This window comes from the organism of the source record quoted next, assembly GCF_019968985.1.
Source record: "MAG: Porospora cf. gigantea B chromosome Unknown PgB_NODE_91_length_42213_cov_119.789, whole genome shotgun sequence".
Taxonomy (NCBI): Eukaryota; Apicomplexa; class Conoidasida; order Eugregarinorida; family Porosporidae; genus Porospora; species Porospora cf. gigantea B.
In genome coordinates this window covers 1-24624 of record NW_027179348.1, presented here as the reverse complement: position 1 = coordinate 24624, position 24624 = coordinate 1, and the positions used below count along the sequence as shown (strand labels likewise).

At 55.2% G+C, this 24624-nt stretch overlaps 12 protein-coding genes across 23 annotated transcripts; 6 read left to right on the top strand and 6 right to left on the bottom strand.

Moving 5' to 3' along the window:
* Nucleotides 1-528: 528 nt before the first annotated feature.
* On the top strand, nt 529-1624 carry KVP17_000986 (uncharacterized protein; the record flags this gene model as incomplete). Of its 2 annotated transcripts, XM_068515977.1 has the most annotated exons (2): nt 529-705; nt 734-1624. In XM_068515977.1, the coding sequence occupies 2 exons, from the start codon at nt 529-531 to the stop codon at nt 1622-1624; spliced, it is 1068 nt and encodes a 355-aa protein (XP_068371059.1). The 2 variants fall into 2 exon arrangements, with proteins under 2 accessions (XP_068371059.1, XP_068371058.1); XM_068515976.1 differs by lacking the exon at nt 529-705 and having other exon boundaries at nt 797-1624.
* Nucleotides 1625-2315: 691 nt separating this feature from the next.
* Nucleotides 2316-4225, top strand: KVP17_000974 (uncharacterized protein; the record flags this gene model as incomplete). Of its 4 annotated transcripts, XM_068515954.1 has the most annotated exons (4): nt 2316-2468; nt 2497-3170; nt 3201-3782; nt 3811-4225. In XM_068515954.1, the coding sequence occupies 4 exons, from the start codon at nt 2316-2318 to the stop codon at nt 4223-4225; spliced, it is 1824 nt and encodes a 607-aa protein (XP_068371037.1). The 4 variants fall into 4 exon arrangements, with proteins under 4 accessions (XP_068371037.1, XP_068371038.1, XP_068371040.1 ...); XM_068515955.1 differs by lacking the exons at nt 2316-2468; nt 3201-3782; nt 3811-4225 and having other exon boundaries at nt 2623-3174; XM_068515957.1 differs by lacking the exons at nt 2316-2468; nt 2497-3170; nt 3811-4225 and having other exon boundaries at nt 3235-3786.
* A 44-nt stretch (nt 4226-4269) lies between these two features.
* KVP17_000984 (uncharacterized protein) lies at nt 4270-5454 on the bottom strand (the record flags this gene model as incomplete). Its single annotated transcript, XM_068515973.1, has 1 exon — nt 4270-5454. The coding sequence occupies one exon, from the start codon at nt 5452-5454 to the stop codon at nt 4270-4272; it is 1185 nt and encodes a 394-aa protein (XP_068371055.1).
* A 189-nt stretch (nt 5455-5643) lies between these two features.
* KVP17_000981 (uncharacterized protein) lies at nt 5644-10894 on the top strand (the record flags this gene model as incomplete). The annotated part of the gene is made up of 3 exons (XM_068515969.1): nt 5644-6681; nt 6745-9888; nt 9947-10894. The coding sequence occupies 3 exons, from the start codon at nt 5644-5646 to the stop codon at nt 10892-10894; spliced, it is 5130 nt and encodes a 1709-aa protein (XP_068371052.1).
* Nucleotides 10895-11019: 125 nt separating this feature from the next.
* KVP17_000985 (uncharacterized protein) lies at nt 11020-12641 on the bottom strand (the record flags this gene model as incomplete). Of its 2 annotated transcripts, XM_068515975.1 has the most annotated exons (5): nt 11020-11137; nt 11207-12184; nt 12215-12293; nt 12331-12457; nt 12522-12641. In XM_068515975.1, 5 exons carry the CDS (start codon nt 12639-12641, stop codon nt 11020-11022), a joined length of 1422 nt encoding a protein of 473 aa, XP_068371057.1. The 2 variants fall into 2 exon arrangements, with proteins under 2 accessions (XP_068371057.1, XP_068371056.1); XM_068515974.1 differs by lacking the exons at nt 12331-12457; nt 12522-12641 and having other exon boundaries at nt 12215-12228.
* Nucleotides 12642-12721: 80 nt separating this feature from the next.
* On the top strand, nt 12722-13805 carry KVP17_000991 (uncharacterized protein; the record flags this gene model as incomplete). Of its 2 annotated transcripts, none has more annotated exons than XM_068515986.1 (2): nt 12722-13202; nt 13288-13805. In XM_068515986.1, 2 exons carry the CDS (start codon nt 12722-12724, stop codon nt 13803-13805), a joined length of 999 nt encoding a protein of 332 aa, XP_068371068.1. The 2 variants fall into 2 exon arrangements, with proteins under 2 accessions (XP_068371068.1, XP_068371067.1); XM_068515985.1 differs by having other exon boundaries at nt 12722-13229.
* Nucleotide 13806: 1 nt separating this feature from the next.
* On the bottom strand, nt 13807-15148 carry KVP17_000990 (uncharacterized protein; the record flags this gene model as incomplete). 2 transcript variants are annotated; one of them, XM_068515984.1, is made up of 3 exons in its annotated part: nt 13807-14571; nt 14640-14942; nt 14981-15148. In XM_068515984.1, the coding sequence occupies 3 exons, from the start codon at nt 15146-15148 to the stop codon at nt 13807-13809; spliced, it is 1236 nt and encodes a 411-aa protein (XP_068371066.1). The 2 variants fall into 2 exon arrangements, with proteins under 2 accessions (XP_068371066.1, XP_068371065.1); XM_068515983.1 differs by lacking the exon at nt 14981-15148.
* Nucleotides 15149-15225: 77 nt separating this feature from the next.
* On the bottom strand, nt 15226-15471 carry KVP17_000989 (uncharacterized protein; the record flags this gene model as incomplete). Its single annotated transcript, XM_068515982.1, has 1 exon — nt 15226-15471. One exon carries the CDS (start codon nt 15469-15471, stop codon nt 15226-15228), a length of 246 nt encoding a protein of 81 aa, XP_068371064.1.
* A 287-nt stretch (nt 15472-15758) lies between these two features.
* On the top strand, nt 15759-18416 carry KVP17_000975 (uncharacterized protein; the record flags this gene model as incomplete). Its single annotated transcript, XM_068515958.1, has 1 exon — nt 15759-18416. One exon carries the CDS (start codon nt 15759-15761, stop codon nt 18414-18416), a length of 2658 nt encoding a protein of 885 aa, XP_068371041.1.
* A 17-nt stretch (nt 18417-18433) lies between these two features.
* KVP17_000979 (uncharacterized protein) lies at nt 18434-22622 on the bottom strand (the record flags this gene model as incomplete). 3 transcript variants are annotated; one of them, XM_068515965.1, is made up of 3 exons in its annotated part: nt 18434-19272; nt 19342-21327; nt 21356-22622. In XM_068515965.1, 3 exons carry the CDS (start codon nt 22620-22622, stop codon nt 18434-18436), a joined length of 4092 nt encoding a protein of 1363 aa, XP_068371048.1. The 3 variants fall into 3 exon arrangements, with proteins under 3 accessions (XP_068371048.1, XP_068371047.1, XP_068371049.1); XM_068515966.1 differs by lacking the exon at nt 18434-19272 and having other exon boundaries at nt 19313-21327; XM_068515964.1 differs by lacking the exons at nt 19342-21327; nt 21356-22622 and having other exon boundaries at nt 18434-19300.
* Nucleotides 22623-22672: 50 nt separating this feature from the next.
* Nucleotides 22673-23711, bottom strand: KVP17_000980 (uncharacterized protein; the record flags this gene model as incomplete). Of its 2 annotated transcripts, XM_068515967.1 has the most annotated exons (4): nt 22673-22741; nt 22778-22908; nt 22935-23159; nt 23249-23711. In XM_068515967.1, 4 exons carry the CDS (start codon nt 23709-23711, stop codon nt 22673-22675), a joined length of 888 nt encoding a protein of 295 aa, XP_068371050.1. The 2 variants fall into 2 exon arrangements, with proteins under 2 accessions (XP_068371050.1, XP_068371051.1); XM_068515968.1 differs by lacking the exons at nt 22673-22741; nt 22778-22908; nt 22935-23159 and having other exon boundaries at nt 23169-23711.
* Nucleotides 23712-23864: 153 nt separating this feature from the next.
* Nucleotides 23865-24620, top strand: KVP17_000973 (uncharacterized protein; the record flags this gene model as incomplete). Of its 2 annotated transcripts, none has more annotated exons than XM_068515950.1 (1): nt 23865-24620. In XM_068515950.1, a coding segment is annotated over one exon (756 nt), but the record flags the coding sequence as incomplete, so codon positions are not given. The 2 variants fall into 2 exon arrangements, with proteins under 2 accessions (XP_068371036.1, XP_068371035.1); XM_068515949.1 differs by having other exon boundaries at nt 23865-24551.
* Between the last annotated feature and the right edge of the window lie 4 nt (nt 24621-24624).

The following is a 24624-nucleotide window of genomic DNA, read 5'->3' as shown; positions in this document are numbered from 1 at the left end:
GCGTAATGTCGTGTATCTGGTTCCGCTCGTCTTGTGCCTTTTCTGCGAGCTCTGCCAGACGTGCGAGTGTCTCGTCCAAATCTTTCAACTCGTCATTCACGGATGAATGGCGCTTTATCTCCTGTTGGTATTCCTCCCTTCTGGATAGAAATCTAGTTATCTGCTGCTTAACATCTGTCAGTTGCTCCTGGTAAGCCTGCACTTTTTTGTGTCGTTGAACGTCATTCCGACGAGCTTCCTTATCGACAGCATCAATCCGCTCTCGAAGTGCCTTCAGCTCCAGAATCTCTTGAGTCTTAACGTTTGTGCCCCTGACTGTACGATCAATGTTTTGCATCTCTCGTTCTTTCTCTACGCACTCAAGACCTCTGCGCGCCGCTGCCAACACTTTCGAGCAGTCAGCAAACGTCGAAAGAGAGACCTTCTTTGGCAAGAACTGCTGCACCTCAGGAGGATATTCAAAATGAGGTTCGTCCACAGGCAGTTCCATCGGCCGAACCTGACAGTGAATTACGAAATTGCCGGTGGATGGAGAGTAGGCTCAAGGAAGTGCACAACCGTGCTCTGGATGCACAGACAGAAGAGGAGTGGGCGGCTGTGGAGGCGATGGTGCGAGGACTGCCAGTCGAGGCCGAGCTGACGGGTCTCCCCGCAGCCCCAAACTCGTTGAACTCGCTCGCACACGTCGCGGCTAGGGCCAATAAGGTGAGACCGGCTGACGTCTTTGATTTAGGTGGAGGTTCTGAGAGGACTGCACTCGAAAAACTACAACTTGCGGCAGAGGAACGCCCGAAACATGACACCGCTGGCTTTGGCCATGCGTCAGAAGACGGACTGCCGGCAGGTCATCAGTTTCGCGTTGGAGAGCTCGTATTCGCCTATTGAACGCCTTTTTTACGGAGGCGATGACTCCGACGTTCGGATGATGAACGAGTTTTCACGCCATCCTGAAGCGATAAACGACGCCCTGCACGAGTACAACGAGATGACATGGCTTTGCATTTGTGTTGAAGAGGCCAGGTTCGCCCAGGCGGAGTGGCTGATCCAGCACGGAGCCGATGTAAGCGTTAGGGATGTGTGCGGGAACACCCTGTTGCACATGCTGCCGTTCCAGTCCGCCGTAAACACCGCCTGGGCCTCCTCTGACCACTCGTTCTCCGGGCTGCGAGAGGCCGCGTATGCTGACGACCAGGGGCTCACCGACCCGCAGATGGCGCTTCTGTCGTTCATGACCACGCTCCTGTCGAACGCAGCCGTCGCCGCCTCAGTTGACGTCTGCAACGACCTGGGCGACGCAGCTGTGCATGTCATCGCGGAGACCAGTCCCGATCCGCGGTTTGCCCTCTGGGCGATCAAGATTCTGAAGGATCACGGTGCAACTGTGGAACTGGAGAACCAGGACGGCAGCAACGTGGGAATGCTGATCGCGAGGTCCTTCGGTCAGGGGGTGTGGCTGGACCTTGTCTACGAGCAGCTGTCTGGCCTCGACCGGGCGGCAGCAGACGCTGGAGGCGAACGACTCGAGGACTACATCGTCGATGCGGACGTGGATGAGCTGTCGTCCGAGGACATTTCCGTCGCAGAGCTCTCTGAGGGTTCTATGGGTTTTGATGACCATCTCTAATGTTTGTGAATGCGTTTCGAAGTTGACCGTGCGCCGTCTTTGTCTCTCTGCCGCCGCTTAAGCAACACAGGCACTGCCTCAGGTTGGTGAGGCCTCACTTCCAGTGCCGAGTCGCGGACCTGAGTATCCTGAGACTGGATGGAGGTGGTGTCCTTAATTAGGATCAGCGGAACCGTCCCAACTAAGAACGGCTGCCCTGTGGCCAGCACCGTATGGCGCACGCGCTTCGTTTTCCATGGAGTTCCACCGTTGTCAGCGGCGTAGGTGTCCAGCGGGTCGCTGGGTGGCTCCCACGACAGAATAAGCCTCGTGCCATTTGACGAGCGGAGGTCAACCAGCGACAGGTCCTTCAAATTCAGCACCGCGTGGTTCTCGGAAACTGAGGGGTGTGGTAGGTTCAAATGTAAAACACGGCCCCTGGCGACTGCATTTAGCTCAGGTTTGCGGTGAATTTTGACCAGCTTAATCATAGGTGGGACCGCGATGACAGTTCGAGCTCGCAGACAGCCCACAGAAGGATTGTCCAGCACCAGAATTCTGCTGTCAAGAAAAGAGTTTGTCACCTGAACGGCATTGAATTGAGAAATTGTGACACTATTCCACTTGGGCGCTACCTGTAGGATGTTCATTGGCGTCTTTATGTTATTGATAGGAGACAGCAAATCTCTCAACGACTTTTGCAACCCTTCCGATGGAGTTGGGATTCAGCCTCACCCTAACGGCTACAAGAAACTGGAGGAATGTGAGTGTGGTGCAGCTATGCGAAGTAGTCGACCCAGCTTGCGCCCCGTCACTCTTCGTAGCGGAGGACTTCTGTAACCACAAGTGCCTCCATTCCGATAAGGTGAGCAACAGGTCATCTGCATATGCAGTGGGAAAAAGTAATGCGGACGTGTTCGTTGAATCCAGCTGTGGAGAGTTCAGGTACGTGCGATGGCGGAGATTATCACGCACACAACTGTTGTGGCAACAGCTTTTTCGACTGTGTGAACTACCGTATGCAGCACTTGTACGAGCTCACTGGCCTTTACTGCGTAAAGTTCAAATGCTCGAGAGAGCCCACCAGAGAAACCTGCTTGGGTGGATCCAGCACGACGGTCGTACCTTATCCTGGCTCGACCACAACCCCACTCTTTACGACAGACATGACCAACCGCAAAAGCGGCACCACGGGGGACCATTCCCGCGCCAAAGACGTGGGTGACGAGGCGAACATCGCCGCCGGAGTCATTGGCGTGCTGATAGGCGGCTTCGTCGTCACGCAGGTATCAGGCTTTGCAACCGCGAGTGAGCTACAAGAGCTTCTTGTCGACGATACCCAGACTCGTCAAATAGATGATGCAGGTGTCGATGGGGATCACGCGGACAGAGATGATCACGACGACGGAGAGGATCGGGACGCCTTAGGAAACCTCAACGTTACGTTGACCAAGCAGCCCTCCCTGAGAAAGTTCGTCACAGACGTCGCCGATTCTATGCAAGACCTCGAGACCGACAAGCATTTAGAACAGGCGTACCTGGTCACGTTATATCATGGTGACAGAGTGTAACTTTTGAACTTCATAAATGTTGACAGGACAGGACTACGACACCTTCGCGAAATAGCTAATATGTCACGCGTGGGCCCCTGGGCCCAATCTGTGTTCGAGGTCCATCGGGCAAAGAGCTTTCTGATAAGGTCGATGGGCGCCGAGAATATCGAGATCGCCAAACGCGAAAACGTCTGGGCCACCACCTTCAAGAACGAAAACGTGCTTCGTGAAGCGTTCACGGAAGGGCCTGTCCTTCTATTTTTCTTGGTAACTGGTGTCTGCCACCAGTGGGAAGGAGTGGCACTCATGCGTTCCCTCCCCGGCAAGGCGCATCTGGAGAAGACCGTATTCCACATGCCGAACGGGAGGCCTTTCACAGGCCGCATGTTCAGCATCGAGTGGATTGTTAAGGCTCGCATTCCGTTCAGCCAAGCCCAGCCGCCAGCCAACACCTTGAATCACGGGAGACCGGCTCAAATCGGGCGCGACGGACAACCCCTGGCCGACTCCTGTGCCAAAGCACTGGCTATTTCACTGTGTTTGAACGATCCGCAACATGTTCTACCTGTTGTCGGTCGTCAATCCGCGCCGGCGCCGGCACCAGTGGCCAATTTCCTCAGTGACAGGTGAGACTCGACAAGTTAGACTACGCAGTTTGAAGGATAAATTGGCCGACCTCGCTTCGGTTTTGAAGAGAGTTCAAGCTGACCAGGCGTCGAAAACGACCACACTCATGCCACCCGACAATAGCGGACCAGCCCCGTTGAAACCTTTTCGCTTTGTGCGGCCGCAACTCGAGACCCAGGCCGCTGTCGCTGTTCCAGTAAAGTTCCTCTACACTGGCATATCCCCCTGGCAAGTTAACCCTGCCCTTCAGATCTACCCTCTCGACCTTTCCATCCTCACCTACGAGGAGTACTGCGAAATTTGGCAGGTGTCAGCAAAAGCTCGGGAAGCACGGGAGGCGCGAGGGCTTCCACTGGATGGGCCCTTCCCCTGGCCCAGTACCGTTTTCTGGCAGCTGTTGAAGGCTGGTCATAGTACATGTAAACGCCAGAAAACCTCGTAACGCGCAAAACACTACAGTATGGACCTCTGTTCCAATCACAGAACTCAGTTGGCAACGTCAACGTCTCCTTCTGGCACGGCGCCCTGCCTAGCCCACGTGGACCGCATCTCCTTCATCTTTCGGTAGTGAGCCACCTCGGCCTGTTTGCGTTGGAGTTTCTTGGCCTTCATGGCCTTGAACTCGGGACTCTTGCGAACCTTGAGGGCGACAGCCTTGGCGTGCTTCTCGGGGTAGGCAGGGTCGACACGTACCCGCGCGTCCCAGTTCTTCAACTGGTTGACTTGCACGCTCTTGATGGTGCTGCTCTCGAGCTTCGGTCGGACGGCAGCCTGAACGGCAGGGGAGTTGATGATCTTCGAGATGTCGGCGTTGGTGAGCAGTGACCTCTGCAGGTGGTAGCCCTTCTTAAGAGCCGCAGGCTGTTCGTACGAGCCGAACAGATCATGCAGCTTTCTGAAGGCACCCTCAGTCCAGATGGCAACACGGCCCACGTGGCCTCCTGGTGCCATGTCCAGTACGGAGAGATTGTCTACGCACATGCAGTCGACACCTGGGAGGTTCGCGAAAGCACGTTCGCAAGCGGAGTCGTTCGCGTAAACGACGATAGGTCCCTTCTTCACCTTAAACTTGCGGTTACGCTTGGCACCCTTGGTATGACGGATGTACTTGGCGTCCTTGATACGGAACATCTCGTCGAGCAGACCGATGCTTCTGAGCATAGAGTAGCCCTCCTTGGTCTTGCGGAACGTCTCCATCTGGTCGGAGACGACGATGGGAAGCTCGGCAACGTTCTCGACTCGATGTCCGCGGGCCATCACGATACCAGGCACCGCAGAGGCATGGATACAGGACGCAAGTACATGTCTCCTCTGGGTGAGGTTGGTCTTGCGGGTCCATTTTCTCCAGGTCTTGGTGGGAGCGAACATACCTCCCTTGCGACACATGTTACCAAAGGCACCCTGTCCCGAGCGGTGAGTACCACCTCCAGGGACACGGGGAATTCGGGACACGGCGCGGCCGGTACCCCAGGTGTGGGCAGCAGTGCCATATCCAGCACCAGGCTTTACGGCATAGGGCTGGCGCGCGTTGTTGAGCATCATGAAGTGCGTGAAGTGGGCAAGGTCGTGTCTGATTGGCGCCGTGAATACGGCAGGCATCGACACCGTACCAGTGGACGTCTTGGGCTCCGAGGCGCAGTAGACTGTGACAGTTGGTCGAACAGAGGCCATCTCTACACGCAGGAAATTGCACCATTTTCACTAGCCGTTCTGTCCCACATCTCGCTCGCTGGATGGCCTGCCAGCCGTGGGGGACTCCTTCAACACACACACAGCCTCAACACGTCTTTGTAGATGCAGCTTTGCGCTGGTACAGCGTTCTTGGTGAAAGGCTCTATTCGGTGAATTTCGCACGAGAGAATGGTCCCTTGGGCGTCATGGTTGATTTTGCCCCTCGCTGCCTCGTGCCGTGACGCCATTCGACAGATAGACCCCGTAATAGTCTTGCTGCCGTGGTATAAAGAAGTTGGTCGGGATGTGACGGTGCCCATCACAGCCTATGGAGGATGTTACACCTGGCGCGTTCAACGACCGGACACGGCGGCTGTGATACCTCTGGCTTCCGGAGGCGGTTGCGAAAACAGGGCTCACGTCAGCCAGCGCCTCCGTGATCCGCCTAAGGTCTCCGAGCGTACCTGGGTGCTCGCCAGCGATCAGTCGTCAGGTTCTGAGCTGAAATGCGAGGTGCACGTTGCTACAATTCGGCGTCTCGAAATTGAGACACGTGCCAGAAATATCAATGTGGACACAGTGGAGACGCTGACCGTTAAGGGCTACGACGATGCTGGAAACGTCTTTTCGAGTCTTGAAGGATTGACGTTCAAGTGGGTCGTTGAGGAACCTGGCATTCTGCAGGAGGTCCCATTGCAGAGCGACGTGTACAAGGCCACAGAAAAGAGAAAGAAACTCGCTAATGAAGGTCACCAGTCGGACGTATTCCTCACGAAAGGCTTGGCAAGTGGTCGCAGCAAGGTCTCTGTGAGACTTCTGGAGGCTGGCTACCCGTCAGGCATCTCCGCGGAAGTCAACTTAAATGTCACAGAACCAGTTGCAGTGTTCCCCGCGCAGCTGATCGTTCCGCCTCACTCTCGCCTGAAATTCACAGGTAGGAGGCTCCGGCCGCACGTACCGCTACACGCCTCAGAGCTGGTGACCGGCAGCCTTTTCGAGTGGTCAACCGACGGCCATAAGTGGCTCTCCACCGACCAGAAGGGAACCGTCCGTGTTGACCGCCCCCCTGCTCTCCCCACGGAGTTTGGACTGCGCCTGACAGACACCCGGCTGGCACTGAACCAGGCCACAGCTGACGTGAAGGTCGTTCGACCCGTTGCAGTGGACGTTCTGGCGTTCAGCGTGGAACGACTGCCCCGTTGGCACGAAGGGCCTGACATCGCGAAGGTAAGGTCATTTCATTTAGATTCTTTTTTGAATTTTTTCGACTTCTTTAACGTTTGATTTCAGTTGTCGTATCCCAAAACCGAACTGGATAAGTGGTTTGCAAGCCTGCATTCGCCTCAGTCCGAGCCCCCTATGCCTGTCCCCGTATTCGTCAACTACTTCGTTCTTGGCAGGGAATACATTGTCGTAGTCCAGCTTCGGACCCCCGAAGGCGACTTGATGTACGTGCCCTCCAATGTTAGCTTTCAACCCAAATGTGAAAGCTGCCCTGTAAATCTCCGGTGGGAGAGCTCTAACCGCGCAGTGGCTCGCTATCAAGCAGTGGCCTTAGGCAAGGGAGAGCTGCGTGTGAACCTCGATAAGATCGAGGACCTCCAGTTGGGATTAGTCGGGTCACTGGCTTTCACGATCGTGGAGCCAGTATCGGTGACGGACCATCCGGCTTCCGCAATGCTGCCCGCCACATCGTCAGTACCTGTGGTGCTTCCGCCAATGCACGTCTGGCAACTGCACCCTAAAGGAGGGTCTGGGTCTTACATGTGGAAGTCGACCGACTCCCGGATTGTGACCATCTCTCCGTCCGGCCTCATGAAGGCCGGGAGCGAGGCTGGCTGCGCTCAGGTTATTGCCATCGACAGACAGAACACCGACAACGTTTTCGCCGTCGACGTAGTGATTGCGAAGGTTCACCACCTCTCCCTAAGCGTGGACAGCGCCCATATCACAGTCCAAGATCACGCGCTGGTAACTGCCGCGGCTTTGACAGATGTGAATGATGCACCTGACTACTGGACCGTCGGCAAGACCGTACCGTTCACAGCGTGTGATCGGCTTGACCACCTCGCCAGTCCACATTGGAGAGGTCCCAGCGACGGCAGGTTCACTCTTCGAGTTTGGTCTCGTGATGAGGTGGAACTAACAGGCCTGCCCCCGCCTGCGGGGGCGTGTGCTGCCTTCCGGGTGAAACCTCGCCGTACCGGCCACGTGAAGATCCGCGCAGCACTGAGTAAGGACGAGCATGTGCTTCTGGATGAGCGCGTTCAGGAGGTTGAGCTAACTGTCCACGACAAAACTGCACTTGTCATTCGTGAATCACCATTGAGGCTCGCTCCAAGGGATACCTACCACTTCCAAGAACATCTCACTCTTACGGCCGCTTCCGTTGTCGTCGGTTCCTCCTTCACCGTCGACCTTAAGGGCGGACCTATCAAAGGATTCCAGCACCGATGGACCGTGGACAATAAGTTCATGAGCCTTACGGAGACGCCCGTTAGCCGCACCGTGCAGATTACGTGCCTTTCCGCCACGGAAGCGACTCAAGTGCTCCACACGTTCCTCGACGACACTGGCGCCCCGCGCGACTCGAGCGACCTGACTGTGACCTGTACGGTGCCTGTCAAAGTGGAACTGGCGCCCATGCAGGCCGACGAAGTCGCGCCGCTCTCCGAGCGCACGGTTTTCTTGCAGTGTGGAGAGTCAGTAGGTTTCCGCATGGTTGGGTGGGATCGTTCAGGGCAGTCGATGCTCGGACTCGGCCTGCTGACGCCTACATGGGCGTCATCTCTGCCACTTCATCCCAGCAAGGACGTTTCCAAGCCTTCTGTTATAAAGTCTTCGACGAGTTCGTGTCACGGCACTCACTCGGTTTCCATGGAGCTGCGTCTAAACACGAATCAGAAGCCGTTCGACTTGACTCATCTGGTTAAGCCCGCGAGGAACATGGTGGACGATTACTACAAGCGCCTAAGGCTGCCAGAGGAGTGGAAGAAGGCCGGGAGATCGTCACCTTTCGTTCTATCTGATAAGCTAAGCGTTGAGGTTGTCCCCCCTGCGGTAGTTCTCACGCCTGAGACAGCGGTTCCACGGGCGGACAGTATGCACTTCTTTTTTCACCCTGATTATGTGGCCCGCATCCTGAGCGTCTTCGGCTCGGGCAGCGCCAAGCTGGAGGGGCTCTGCGGCGACGTACGTGTGGTTTCGGAGGGTTCCGTGGTCTCGTCACCGCCGCACCCGCACAAACTCAACACACGCGACTCGGATGACTCCTTCCTGTTCGGTGTAAAACGGAAACTGGACCCCTTGGCTAACCTGTCACCGGAGACTCTGTCCGAAATGTGCCGCTCGGTCGCCCTATCAAAGGAACGAATAACGATGAAGTCAGTTCCCTTCTCGGCGCAGATGCCCGCTTCCTACACTGAGTTCATAGTCCGGCCGCAGCAGGCATGCGAGGTGCAGGCGGAGCTGGTGGACAACTTACTCGTGGGTCCTGGCCAACAGGCGTCTTCGGTGCGCTTCACATTTCAACCGTTGGGTAGCCTGACCCTCCGGGCTGACGGCTCCTCTGCAAGCAACGACCTACAGCTGCAGCTGGGTTCCACGCTCCGCGTTAAGATCTCGGCGTTCGACGTCTTGGGCAACGAATTGGACGCCTCACAGTTCGCCGCCATGGGCATCGTGTCGAAGACCACAGGAGACGGCCTCAGGCTTGTAACCGATCCGATGGACCCTTCAACATTGGAGCTAGAGCCTTTGGCTCATGGGCAGTATCGAGTAATGGTGCAGGGCACCAATGTCGACCGCTCCGTCGTGACCAGCGAGTTCCTTAACGTCTACGTCTATCTCCCATTGGCCGTGGCCCACTCCAAGTTGATCCTCTTGCCTGACGAGCACTCGCTGGAGCTCCTAGTGACTGGTGGTCCCGAGAGATTGGCTTTGAGTTTCAGTTCCGACAACATCCGTAGCGTGGAAGTTAACGTCGAATCCGGCCTCATCCATACAAAGCGTATAGGCCGGGCCTCTGTAGTTGTCTCGGGTCGCAGCGGCTCCGACCACCTAAGCGCTAGCGTGCCAGTAGAGGTGGCCTGGCCCTCTAAGCTCAACTGCGACTTCGATGGCCGGGGTGAGACTGGCGTGTTAATGCAGGGGAACCGGTCTAGGCTCCGAGTCGTGCCTGTCAACAAGGCTGGCGAGGAGTTCACGCTGGCGCATCTGCCCTTGCCTCGTGGACGGTCCCGACTACACTCGGCTTGCGTGTACTCCTGGACGGCGCTGGATGAGAACCTGTTGCTGGCGGACGGTGACGTCCTGACCTCTTCGCTGTCTGGAGCTGGAATGTTTTCTGCTGATGTTGAGGCTGTTGCGTCGGGCAATACCAGCGTCAAGGTGGACGTGGTCTGCGGAAAATTCAGGGAAACCAAAACTCTTAGCGTGAGTTTAGTCTAGATCAGATTAGTCCACGTATAGTGCCCTTGTAACTGTATTGCAGATCTCTGTGATTCCCGCGTCGCCCTTCAGCCGCCCCGTACTCCCGGCCAAACCCTCCTCAGAGATATTCCTTGCTGACGCCCTTGGCCGGCAACTATTCCTGGTGCCAGAGTCTAGGTACGCCCTGGGTGTGGTGAGCGAGAAGTGGCGTGTCAACACGGACGACACTGGCTGTGTCAGCGCGACATCTGAAGCGGGAGGGCTTGTCCTACGATCCAACCGACAACGATGTTCTTCACGCATAACCATTCATGACGACTCGCGAAGCTACGCCTACGAATACCTGGTTACCGTAACACCTCCAGCCAAGGTGTCGGTTGGCAGCGAGCCAGTTGCGGAGCACTGGAGTAACAGCCGTTTCGGCGGTTACCTGTCACTTTTTGATGAGTACGGCCACAGGATGGTTTTCCCCACCGACATGGCCTTCGATGTCATCTCCAGCCATCACTCACTTGGCGCTGTAATGCAGAGTTCGAGTAGTCTACCAGGAACGTTCATTGTCCAAACTGGCCCCTCTTCTGGATGCTTCAGCCTGGCCGCGACCGTGTCTCGTCTCCACGACAGCTCACTTGTGTGCGTTAGCACGAAGGAAACCTCAGCAAACGTTTCTGGGCCCACTGAGGCGCCGCGGCAACGAGTGCAGGTCTCACCGCCGACACAGAGCGCTCTTGAGCCTCAAACGGTCCTTGTCGTGAGTACCAGCCTCTTCTGCTTGGCTCTCGCATTCATCTGTTACTTCCGCTCATCCCCGCCGAAGGAGCCAGAGTACGAGCACGTTCCTTTCATGGAGCAGTCTTCTCGAAGGTACTCGCCGTCGCAACGTGTCCCAGTCTTGGACGATTTTCTGCACATCAACGACTCAGCAGCAGACTTCGAGCCAGTAGAGATTACTCCGAAGAGCGTCGGGCTTACACCAGCCTCTATTGCCCGTCGGTCATACCAAATGTAGGCCTGTTCCGTCATTGAGTTTTTGTACAAACAAAAAAGCAAAGAACAAAAGATCTACACACGTTCGCTAAGTGACTCTGACCTGGCATTTCGCTTTTCTCAGTGACGAACGCTGCTCAATTCATGCTACGCCTGCAGGATTTCAACCGAGTCTTCATCTTGAAAGTCTGCGCGGGGGTTTTGTTTCAGAAAACGCTGCGACAGAGATTCGTAGTAGTTGTCTTCTCGAGTTCCAAGGGAGAGTCTGAGAAAGAGATTATCTTCGTCTAATAGTGGAAAAAGTGAAAAAGTAGTAGTGAAAAATCTCTCTTACCGATAAAATCTGGTGAAATGGTCATGAGTCAAGCCTTCACGAATGCACCGGTCCAAATCAGCCTCATCAGTGAGGGTCCTTTGACACTTAAGGCAGTAGCTTCCTCGCAAAATGCTAGTGAGAGTACCATCCAACGGTTCGTTGCGTTCGCCTCTCCTGCCGCCACAACGCATACAGTCGCCGGTGTACTGCTTCGCGAGCAGCTTTATCTCGTGCAGCAGGCTGTCATCGTCGATGTGAGGCTGTAGATGCATCTCCGGCAGCGGAGGAAAACCTGACTCTTCCGAAAGGTCAACAGGCGGCTTTCGGGTGGCTGAAAAGGCGCCCAGAGACAGGCGTCGGCTCAGCTTCTCCAGTAGCTTGGGCGTCACGGGACTCGGGCGCAATGACTCCTCAGCTCCATTAAAGTAGGGGTGACTGAGGATAGCATCGAAGTTTGGCACCTGCCCGTCTCGCGCTCCAAATCGATCCTCCTTCCGCAACTGAACCAGGCTGCTCACCAGATCCACCTCCAACTCGCTCAGGTACTCAGGAAAGATCAATTGTCGTTCCCCACTAAAGAGATATGTGAGGAACTCCGACGGAGCGAGGAACGGCGGGTTGCCGGTGAGGATCTGATAGATAGTGCACCCTAATGACCAGAGGTCGGTCTCGTATCCTGTGCTGACATTATTCACAGCCTCAGGCGCCATGAAGTGGGGGGTGCCAACGTAATGCTTGAAGTGGATGGGCTTCAGTCCGCGACTGGTCTGTCCGCTGCCCTCCAAGTCCGGCCGGGTCAGGTCCAACGCGGTCCCAAAGTCGACAAGCACCAGTTGGTTTCGGTCGACGATCAGGTTCTCCGCCTTGAGGTCACGATGGACTATTCCTGCAGCATGGAGTTGACTCACGCAACAGACCAGCTGCTTCACTAGAACTTGGGCGCGGGGCTTCCAATATGAACCCCAGCCGTTCAGGTCCTCCCACAGCTCGCCTCCGCTAGGATGGGAAATCCATATCGTCACTTACTCCAAAGCGTCCATCACGAAGTAAAGCGAATAGTCGTCTTTAAACGTGCCATGCAATCTAGGGAAACACGAAAGTCGGACTGCAGAGGATGAGAAGGAGGAATATGATGTTCTTACGCGTGGTAAGCCTAGAGAGAATGTGCTTCTCCATGAGAACATCCTTCTCCTTTCGCAGTCGTTCTACCTTCTTTCGGCTCACGACCTTCAGGGCCACGTGGTGTCCCTGATAGGTAGCAGAAAAAATCTGCAGAATGCATCATTTGGAGATAATTATTTAGAAGCGAAGCAAATATATGGTGATGACTCACATTTGAGAAATTTCCAGAACCGTAGAGCCTGTGAATTGTGAAGTCGTCATATTGAGTGCCCTTCGATACAGTCAGAAGCGTTGGGGGCCTAATGCCCTCATTGAGCAATTGAACCACCATAAATCCTAAATTTTCTTAGGGCACACACGGAAATTCAAACAAGCAGCGGAACACGTGGGATTAGGTTAAAATACTCAATAATGGCCTGTTGTGCTTGCGGAGACCCGCTGGTAGGGTACCGCTGCACCCAAGGCCTTCTTTGTGTGGCGTGCGCGAATAAATCGCCCACAGTGGAGAAGACGCCGGTGGTATCGCACCTGTGGCGTGGAAGACGCGAACGATGCTACTACTGCTTTCGGCGGTCTCGAGAGCTGAAGTGGCACCCCTTCTGGAAGGAAAGCACGTGCCCGGACTGCATGCAGCTCCCCACCTGCGCCGCCTGCGAGCGGAAGTCGGTGGAATTCGTGGACGAGACTGACACGTTTCCCACGCAGTGTGTCGATGGTATGCAGCTATGTGGCCGTTGCGTCTCTCTGGGTCTGGTCGTGTCGGAAGTGCATGCACGGTCGGAGTTAGTGCGTCTGTTGGAGGTGCTCTCCGACCTAGGTTTGCGGTTCGATAGCGAGGAGATTCGGAGGCAAGCCAGGGGGATCGGCGTGGAAATAACTCTTCCTTTCGACAGTAGGATTTATAAAGTCATTATATCTAGTTTACAATATATTGAGAATAATCAAAAATGTTAAGCTTAATGTATGATTGACCGCAGGACCTCCCCAGAAAGACAGTGACTCAGAAAGCTCTTCCCTCTCGGTCACCACCAAAAATCGCGTCACTCTGCGGGCCATGTGTCAAGCCTTGGCATCGGTGCTGCCGTTTTTCCTGGTGCAGTCGGACGTCGCTGACGTGTGGTCCATTGCCCAAGTGCACTCATCAGGCTTCTGTGAACAAGTGGCCGTCAGAAGGGGCCTGCCGCTGCCTCGTCTGTGGTTCCACCTGGCACATGAAATCACACATGTGTACCTCGCCCTAGTTCAGTGCCCGCCGCTGGTCCACCACCTGGAGGAGGGGCTATGCAATGCAGTGTCCGAGTTGGTCTGCCAGACAGTCTACTGCGAAGCACATCCAGTGGCGGCCGAGTTCTGGCGATACCTGCAGTACAAAATAACGAGTGCCACTGACGACATCTACGGAAGAGGCTACCGAAAAGTGCACCCTACTCTGTCGAAGAATGGGTTAGGAGTCGTGCTCGAGAAGATGCAATCAGGTCTGTGGAACCAACAATAAATCACAAAGCGGACTCCAACTGTCGCACGCCGGCCTCCACCAGCGTCAAGGACTCGTCTGTCCAAAACGGGGAGGCGAACGGCGTGTCTGAGTGGAGAAGGGGCCGGTGAAAGACCAGCCTTCCGCTTCCATCGGCGTCGTACTCCACGCAGAACGCGGGCGTCTTCAGTGCCGCTGCCAGCTGCTGTAGAAGCGAAAGAAGTGCAGCCTCATCTGCACAATCGAATGCAGAAGTGATGGCTGCTGCATGTGGAAAGTAGTTGGGAGTCTTACACAATCTTACTTGAATGAATACTCTCGAGAGACCCAACAGCATGTGAAATCGTGCCGCTTGTGGCACTAAAGCCAGCAAAGGCTTCAGATTATCCTTGTAGTCCAGAAGAGGTCCGACCAAAGGATCGGTTATCCCACCCATCGTATGGCACGGCGCATACCCCGGGGCAATGCTAAATTCCGACGCCGAACACTTTCGAAAGCAATTCTGTAGCAGGCGCAGAATACTCTCCGTCCCCAAGTCCTCCTCCACACCGCGTTTCTTGGCTCGACTATAAGCGTCTGAGGAGTTGAACAGCGCCGTCCTGGTATCCAATGAGAGCAACTCGTCGTCGCGATGCACTTCACGTGCCACTCGCCGACTAGCCAGGGACTTGGCGACGCCCGGAAGAGTCGTTGGACATTCGCCTTCGACCAGAGCGTATAGGAGGAGGTACGCGTTAGAAAGGTAACCCAAAGCGCCAGAGAGCTCTCTTCGATCTTGGCTGGAATGCTGCGCGAATGAAAAAGTCTAAACGATGCAAATTCTTTCATGGACGACTTGAAAGGATAAGTACCTACTACATCAGCGCTGCCAAGCGCAGTAAGGGCCATCCGCGTCACATGGTAAGCCTCTGCGATTAGCTCATTCTCCACCAGCACCTCTGTGAGGCGGGTGAAATGCGCGCTTAGCGTTCGTACCGTGAGTTGGTCTGCACGAGGAAGCACTGACCGAGACCGGTTGACCTCGGGCTGCAGCTGGCACCGCGGCTTGCACAGAGAACGGGCAACTCCAGACAGCAACTCCTCGGGAGCGAAGTGGAGAGTGGAAACGTTCCAGAATGTGATACATGACGAGTCAGTTTCGGACTGCCGGCATGACATCTGGAGAGTCAGTGAGCTGATGAGATAGGGGGACTCACATGAAAGATTTGGGTCTTGACGGATGGCTTAAGAAGAAGTCGTGACGTCACCAAAAAGCCCACTAAAGACCGCAACGCCAACAAAGCTGAGGCCTGGACATCGTTGGGCTGCCGATCGAAGGACTCAAACAGTGGTCCCACGAGCGTGGACAGAGTGTGACTGGGCATCCTTTTAAAACATATCAGAATCAGCAGCGATTAAAAATGCAATCGTTCGGAATAAGAATAACATGTATAAATGAGCCTTACGCGTTGTCTGAAGATCCACATACGTACATGAGGTACGCCGTGATGTACACTCCCCGAAGGTAACCCATAGGGTCTCCAAGATCGCCACAGCGGGACACCAGCTGCCTATGCAGACCATCATCTAAGCACTCCTTGCGCCGGCTGGATGGGATACCGTCGTAGAGGATACGGTCGACACGGCGACAGTAGTCATCAGGTGTATCGCCTATGATTGAATCCAGGCGAGATAATAGATCCTCCATTTAAATGCTAGAATGTCAGATGTTATCGCAGGGAGGATGTCTTAACACGCACACTCTTACACGGCACAACTCTTAACTCATTCTGTGTTCTCGAAAGACCCCGTCGTTTCTGTCGAGAAGGCTCGGGAGATGAAGGAGGAAGTGATTGGACCCCATCTAGCAGTTTTGGCCAGGACAACAGCTATCGTTTTGGTTGTACAGTCTGAGCTTACGTTCATCATGTTCATATTCTCTGTGCTTTGGAACTGATGTTAGTTCCAGCAAGTAACGAATTAAGCGAATTCGTAATGCCCTCTCGTGGTAAACGCGCTTCATCGGCCGCCACCCGACGGAAATACGCTGTGAAATCAGCGCACCAGAAAGTCCCCCCTGCATGTACATCAGAGACGCAGGAACCGGAGTTCATGGACTCGACGTCAGACATTTCAGATTCGGTAAATGCGGGAACCAATCCAGAGGCGCCCACGACTCCACCACTCTCGCCGTTGTTAAAGCGTCGATCGAGTCGGCGAATGGCGGTTAAATCACCGCGCGGACCCTCTCTTGTCACACCCGCTTCGAGGGTGTCTGTAAGAACGCCTTCCCGGTCGGCAGGTCGTGCCCCCCCTGCCAAAAGGAAGGCGCCGGAGAGAACCGCTTCCCCCACGGAGGCAGACTCTGAAGATTCCACGCTGCCAGTCTTGATAATGAGCAAGATAGCAACGACTGCCGCAACAGAAAGGGACTCTGAAGATTTGATGCAGCCAGTCCGAAGAACCAGCAAGAGAGCAATGACTGCCGCTTCCCCAACAGAGGCGGACTCTGAAGATGCCAAGCAGCCAGCTCGGAGAACCAGCAAGAGAGCTGCAACGACTGCCGCTTCCCCAACAGAGGCGGACTCTGAAGATGCCAAGCAGCCAGTTCGGAGAACCAGCAAGAGAGCGACGACTGCCGCTTCCCCAACAGAAGCGAACTCTGAAGATGCCAAGAAGCCAGTTCGGAGAACCAGCAAGAGAGCTGCAACGACTGCCGCTTCCCCAACAGAAGCGAACTCTGAAGATGCCAAGAAGCCAGTTCGGAGAACCAACAAGAGAGCAACGACTGCCTCGTCCCCAACAGAAGCGGACTCTGAAAATCCCTTGCAGCCAGTTTTGAGGACGTGTAAGAGTGCAGCGACGCGCGGGAGCTCGGCGTCTGGGGACCCAAAGAGCGGGGATCCAAAGAGCGGGACTCTCCGGCGGAAGGCGGTAGACGAGTCCGCGTACCGGCCCCGTGTTCACTCAGCCCGTCCTCGCCTCTCTGCCGATGCACGGACCGGACGGCGGTCATTGGTGAATCGGCGAATAGAAGTGGGCTTCGACGTGGTGGAGGCGACTGACCGAACATCTTCCGCCGTCGACGTGGGCCTGGTCCTGCCAGTCGAGAGTAAGGAGAGTTTGGTGGCAACCTCGCTCTACGAGTCGGACTACGTGCCTGTAGATGGGGCACTGACGGGCGAGGAAATGCAACTCACCTTGGTAAATGCGGCCGATGACGAATGGTACCCGGGGCAGACGCTCCAGCCAGGCGAGACTTACTCCAGAGCGAACCACACTTTCGTCAATGCGGGTGCCACCGTGGTGGCTGTGAAGTTCAACGCCCCCCAAGAGGATCACGTGCTGCTGGCTGTAGTTACAAGAGAGACTGATAGCGGTACGATTCAAGTCTGGCGGACGGAGCTGGAATCCGAGGCGTGGAGTCTCTCGGTTGTTATCGATATGCCGAATGTTACCCAGATAAAGTGGGTTGCGAACGGCAAGACCTGCCCTGGCTCTCTATTAGCAGTCCTATGTGCGACAGGTGAGATGCAGATTCTGCCAATACGACCTTCCTACGACCACGAATTGGTAAAGGTGAACCCTGTTTGGACTATTAAGCCCATATCTGGGGTATACTCGTCTTTCGATTGCTGTTTTGACATCCAGCAAGACCACATGAGATTCATATTCGCCTCAACAAATGGTTGCGCGTATCCTGTGACTCTCAGCACAACCAAGGACACCGCCGGGTCTCGCCGAGTGATCGAGACGCCGTCCGCGCCAACACAGTGCGCAACCGTCCCGCTTCTGGCAGTAGTGTGGTTTCCTGGTGACGGTCCTTCGCTGTTCGCCGTGGGAACCTGGGACGGGAGCGTGTCGTTCTGGAACGCACACCACCGTCGTCTCGGCTGCCTCTTCACCGTACGGACGGCCCATAGGCCCGTAGCACATCTGGCGTGGGGACACGAGACTACGTTTATTTTGTTTGCTAGCGGCCAAGGAGCCGTTTTCCAGATTCGCCTCAGCGAGTCCAGCCTCATGACGCCTCCCCTGGTTAAGGTCTTGCCTTCGGAGCTGACTGACATCGACGATCCCAGATTTCCGTTTTGTCGATCGGGTGCGTTACCGGCAGAGGCCACCTGCAGAGCATGCGTATCCTGCGGCCCCTTTTGTGGTATGAGCTTCGACGACGGGTGCACCTTCTTCGTTCCGTTGGATCAAATGAAGCGACGACACTTGGAAGGTGCCTCCGTGTCACTATGGAGCTACGACAGGCCCTTAACGCCCACTCCAGAAATCGAAGACTCCCTTTTCTCCGACTCCGAGTGCTGGTCTGACGTACTTGCGCGGTTCACGGTCGTATTGGCCGAGTTCAGCCGGCCACACCCTGTCAATCACATTTCCGTTCTGGTCGGCACGTGTAACAGCGTGAATCGCCGCCGGCAAGCTTGGGCCCAGCACCTCCTGCCTCCAGAGCCAGCGCCAGATGCCGTGCAACTGCGCAGCAAGATGCAGCCTCAGACCTGGAGACCCTCAGGCCCGGCAGTCCTCGCAGCGGATCTGCTGGACGTGTGGTCGTACCCTGAGTGGCGGTCCAAGCCCCTGTGTACGATGGGCGGCGTCGGAGGCCTCGTTCAAATTTGCAAAGTGGATTCATTTTCACTGTGATCGCGAAACAATTATCATCACGATGCTTCAATCTCCATTCGTTCAGCAGCGAAGATGTCCACATACAACCACATGTCGGGTCTGAGTTGGGGCGGGCCTCCAGCTGGATCAAGGGTTTTGGGTGAGTTGGCTGCCAGGTCAGCAACATACGCTGTCATCTCGGGATGCAGAGCCACAGAATAAAAAGGTGTGCATACTGGACCAAAGCAGTCTGTCACTATGCCGATTACCGAGCGATTCCAGAGACAGACGGGAGTACCGGGGGCGTACGTCTGCTGCGGGTTAAAGCAGGCAAGAACCACTGATTGAGAAGAGAGAAGTTGGTAGACGCACCCTAGCTTGTCTAGTGGGTGCGAAGGGGCAATATAGGGCACGACAGACCTCCAGTCCACAGCGTGGGCTTCTTCGAGCGGCGGTTCGTCGTGGCCTGCTACGGGCTCCAACGAGTTAGCCGCCATGAGCCGATCCAAGTAGCTCACCTCATGTTGTTGGTGTCGGTCGCGCGCTACAATAGCGCGCACATCCTCGTCAGGACCCGAATCACTTTCCGAGTCTGACATTACCTGTGGGATAGGTTGCATCGGCACTCTCTCCTGTTGCCACTGCACCTCGTTTTGCATCGTGGCATAGGCCTCTGCCAGCCTCAAGTCATCCACTACACTGCTGCCGTCTATTCGCAGAACCTTTTGAGTTCGGCGGTTCTTGAGACAGACTCCCTGCTCCGAAAAGGTAGCTACTATCGACGGTGCTGAACGCACAGGCTCTTCAGGTGGGGCGCCAGAGAGGCACAGCGATACCTCCTCCGGGTTTACATCATTTGGTGGAGGTGGTGGAGGCGAGCTGTCCGTTACCAGGTCTAGGGGAATCTCCTCAGGGTTGTCCATTGATATTGGTATTTAGCGGCGCTTTAAGTAGAGAGACACACTGAATACGACGTCTCGGTGCATGACTCGAGAGCACTCGGCCAGCTTTAGCTCTAGTTGGGAGTTCCCCAAGTGGGCAGCAGTGGCCTTAAGTTTCTTCAAGAGCTCGTCTAGGCGCAGCACCGTTCTCACAATGTTACCCTCCTGAAAGTTGTCCTGCGCTTCCATAATGTCTGCGAAGGGCTTGCCCTCGGCCCACCACAGAATGATAGGAGCGATTCCCATGTTGAAGGTCCGTGCCCAGTCATGCTCTGTAAGTGTGATGCCCATCCCCAGACACTCATCGCCTAGCTTCCAATGGAGCGCGTCCACCTCCGCTAGGCTCTCTCGTAGGCTGTCAGGCAGCGTTTCGCAGTCCCTCTCCCCCTTTTCCTTGTTTCCGTCGGGGCATACAAAGCACGACAGCAGGGCGCATGTCTCTGGCACCGACAGGGTGGAGAGGATGTTGGAGAACAGCACCTCAATGAGCGTCAGCTCGTCGCTTGAGACTAGTTCCCCCGCAATGCGTCCCTTCTTCGTGACACGTCCCGTGGCGGGGCGTAGCAGGCCTTTCTTCTTCAGGAACTTCAGACGACTGCGCAGTTGCGGCAGCAGTGCCATCGACTCTGGCGAGACACCCAAACGTAGACGCTCGATTTCCTTCTGCGTGTTGTAGCGACCAAGTTCTATTCCGAAGTGGGACTCGCGAAGGCTGCAGGTGTGACACTTGTTGTTGCGGAGGTCTCGAGCAGCTTTGTCTATGGCGACCACAGCCTCCAGATGTTGGAAGCTCAGATTCTTGCTCTTGCGCGGAGAACGGTATTGCTCAAGGGCGAGGTTCCGGTCTAGCTCCATCGCTAGACTGGTCAGCAAGAGGCTCGACGCTCCCAGACGCTCCAAGGCCTCGAATGTGGGAACGTCTACAGCCTTGCTGTCGCTCTGCGCCTCAAGGGCGCGGAGGAGAGCGCGGATTAAGTCATCAGACACTTGCGCGTTGGCACTGGTGTTCGAGATCAGTGACATGCTGTCGAGGCCGACATGGCTAAAAAGAACAACTCTGTGCCGGGATTCCGACGCCATGGTGCCCTCTCCCATGAGACGACCGCTGCAAGTAGTGGTCGCAGGCACAGCCGTCAGCAGGAAAAACAACGGACTGGCGGCTTTAACGGTGTGTTCACCCAGGAGAATACCAGGCACACTCCCCTCACCGCAAATGGAATGGGCGACAACTACTCGCCCAGGCGCAAAGGCATCATGGTCGTCTCGGTAGAGTTGCAGGAACAGCTCCCGGCCGACATTGCGGTGGGTGATCTCCGCATCGACGTACTCTGCGATAGTAGGGGCACCGACGACACATTCGATATCCTCGATATCCTCTAACCGTCGCCGCTGACGGATGAGGTCGCGGTGCATCAAGGGCTGCGCGGTAGCACGATTGTTCTCGCAGTAGCTCTTGGCTAGGATGTCTTCCGGTTGTAGGCCAGCCGACCTAGCACACACCTGCAGCAACGAGTGGAACGTGACCTTGAACTGGGAGCAAATGGGAGCGCTTCGTGTTTCAAGCATTCTGAGGATCTCAAGTTGCTCAGGAGGGTAGTTCTCATCGACGATGACGTAGACGCGACCGTAGTCGTCGAGGCCACGTCTGCCAGCGCGTCCCGCCATCTGTGTGTACTCCGACGACAATAAAAACCGCCGACGATACCCATCGAATTTTTCGAGTCCCGTGAACATGACAGTCCGGGCAGGCATGTTCACGCCCATGGCGAAGGTCTCCGTCGCAAACAACACTTTCACCAGGCCGCGCGAGAAGAGAATCTCAACGATCTCCTTCACGATTGGTAGCAGTCCACCATGGTGTACACCGATGCCTCGATGAACCATGTCGATGACCTGTTGGATTTGGGGAAGCTGTCTGTCCTCTTCAGGTAGAAGCTTAAGGCTATCGTTGATGAAGACAATGATCTTGGATTTCTCGTCTCCAGTGGTCAAGTCTAGACCAGCGGCATCTGTGTGATAAGCATATCCGTCCCTCACGTCTTCCAAATGTCATGCAGTCCTTTCTGCTAAAACTGAATACAATCGTAGGGAAGTGCTCGTCCTTTTGTATCATCTTCAGGCAGTCGCGGATTCGTTGTGACAGGGCCGCTCCTGTCAGAGTCTTAGCTGTCGGACCTCGACCACCCCCCCGAGCTCCTCGACCGCCGCGAACGCCGCGACCGCCTCGACCGCCCCGCTTGCTGGCCTCCTTCTCTTGGCGTTTCTTCGTCGCCTCCGCCTTCCGAGCGAACAGAGCATGGTAGGCGTTGGGGTTCATACGACCACTGTTGTCCGCAAGTTCAATAGATTTGTCCAGGCAGAAGAAATGATGTTTCAACGGAATAGGCCTGAAGGAGGTCATCACGGTAAAGATCTCCCTCTGTTTGGTGCGCCCAACCCAGCCAGCGAAGTCCTTGAAGTTGGGCACCGTAGCGCTGAGCATCAGCATCGAGATGTGGTCCGGCATCAGAATAATGCACTCCTCCCAGACCAATCCTCTGTCAGGATCCGACACGTAGTGGACTTCGTCAAATACCACATAGGCTAGTTGGTTGATAAGAGGGTCACCTCTGTACAGCATGGTCCTGAGTATCTCTGTGGTCATGATCAGACACTGCGCCTCAGGATTGATCACGACATCACCGGTAATGATACCCACCGAACTAAAGCGATGAGTAAAGTCCCGAAACTTCTGATTGCTAAGAGCCTTGATCGGGCTGGTATACACCACACGTAGACCTTCATTTTCCGATTGGGCGATGGCGTACTCGGCCGTGACGGTCTTTCCAGCAGACGTGTGTGCTGCGACCATAACGTGGCGGTGGTTGTGCACATGCCAGATCGCCCGCTTCTGGAATACGTCCAGTTCGAAAGGAAACTGAATCACCATTTCACTTTTAGGTAGTCGTTTATGGAAGTCCTCAACGTCGGAGGTATCGTGCACGCACCAATCCTTGCGAATTGCCACCTCCTTTTTCGATGTGATGGAGGGTGGCGCAGGAGAGGGAACGGTTCCAGACACTGTGAAGGGCTGACAGGCAGCTGGAATGTCCGATTGGACTACCTGCCCATACCGAGCAGTTCGCATTTCCGCCAGCAGCCCTTGAATCGCTTCTTCATCCTGGACGGTCAAAGGCTGGGTGAGGTCGTCGCCCTCAATGCTGGGCCCCTCAGTGTCTGTGACCGGCTCAGGCACGGAAGGGGCTGCCGTGGTTTCTTCATCACTCGTGAAGAAGTCACTGTCATCACCCCAGATTTCAACCATTCACCCAAATGCAGCAAATAGAAATCATCAACAACCCACTAGTTAAATATCTACAAGTCCACAGTCGAGAAGGACGAGGTATACCGGGACGATTCTTCCTCTTCGAACTCAGAAATCGTCTGGAAAATGTTATTCAGCGGTCTAGCGTCACTTACATTCATTCGCGTCCGGCTTGAGTGGCAGAAGTGGTCGGGGTCCTCTGCGCCAGGGCACTCACCCATCTTGCACGAGTGGCAATGTGGTGGCCGATGGAACTTTGGGTTAAGTGAGTCAAAAACATCCAAGTCTGTGATGACATACCAAATCTCCCACACGTGAGGTTAAATACGTAGGCGCTGAAGATGCACTCGCCGAAAGGCATGTAGAAGTAGGCGAACGGCAAGTTGAACATCACCAGTGACAGGGTTGTCAGGATGTGCCAGTAGGTCACGTGAGAGCGTAGCATCTGCCAAACGACGATACCGAATCCCGCGGCCATCCAGATAGATTGTAGTGAAAAGAAGGCGGTGAACAAGTCCAAGAAAACCCGCATAGGAGCTGAATTAATCACATAGCCAAAAAGTTTAATGAAATAAGTAGGTTTCTGATCTTATTGGAAAGGAGAGAATCCTGGTTGTTGTACTTACAGATTTGGTAGTTAACAAGGACGAATCCTCCATAAACTCCAAGTGCCACGCCTAGCAATCCAACTATTACAGGAATCACCATGACGCCTTTCGAGTCCCACAGCAGGTACACTCCCTCAAATATCATGGCTATTGCGGCGGTCTGCATAGCCATCAGAGCCAGAAGATAGCCGAGGCCCAGTGTGGTCTTGTTTCCCAGAAATCCACGGACGAGCTTGAAGTTGAATAAATGCCAGCGGGGTTCAACGACCGGCGGCTCCTCCCACCCAGGGTACATCGACATGTCAACCGGATGTGCCGTCCCGTAGCAGGTCATCCGGATGCGAGGGGAGTCTTCGGAAGAGTCGGAGTCGGCAGATGTGTTGGTGGAGCTGTCGGTTGAGTTGCAGGTTAACGAGTCAGTTACGATGTCGGTTGGACCATCGTTGATCACGGTGTTGCTTGAAGAGTCGCCCATACTCATTATGATGGTATTGTTTGTCAAGATTGTCACGGTATGTCAAAAGAGGTGCTTTTGACACCTTTCAATGCTGAGTGGCGATTCATGCATGAAGGATCGGCCTGTGAGTGCTGTCAGGGGTCAAGAAAAGACTTTTCACATAAAAAATCGGCGATTATGGGAGACCTGAAGTCGGACGACTTCGAGGACGAGTTGCAGTTCTTCTTCAACGAGGTCGAGGCGGCCGCCAATAAGTCAGCGTCTGGACCCGCGGTGGACCTCCAGGCGTACATTGAGGGAGAACCCGCCGCTCAGGGCGGGAAACTGCCCAAACTGACTGGTACTGCGGAAGAACATGTCATTCGTCTAACTTCCCAGGTGCACAACTCTCCTTTCGAAGTGCTTCTGCTGGAGGTGGATGCCACTGAGGAGGAGATGAAGAAGCGATTCCGAGCCTTGTCTTTGCTTGTACATCCGGACAAATGCAACCACCCAAAGGCGGATGAGGCGTTCCACGTGATCCAAAAAGCCTTCCAGGAGGCCAAGACGCATCAAGTTCATGAAACCTACGATGAGGTCCGAGCCGAGGCGCAGCGGCGTGTCGCCAAGCGACGCAAGCGCGAAAACCGGCAACGACGGGCGGCTGGAGAAGAGTTGCTACCAATGGATGAGGCCTCGATGTCCAAAGAGGTGCTTGAGATGTGCCACCAAATGACAGAGGATTTAAAAGCCCATAGAAAGTATGCGTACCAAACGATCAAGGCAAACGAGCGTTGGGTATTGCAACAGTACGAAGACGAGTTGCAGAAGGAGCACGACGAGATGCTAATGAAGAAGGCGTGGGACGCCGGCCGTAAGGAGCGGGTGGGTGACTGGCGAGCGTTCAAACAAGACCGCAAGCGGCAGAAAGTCACAGCTGGGCAATCTGTCAACGTCA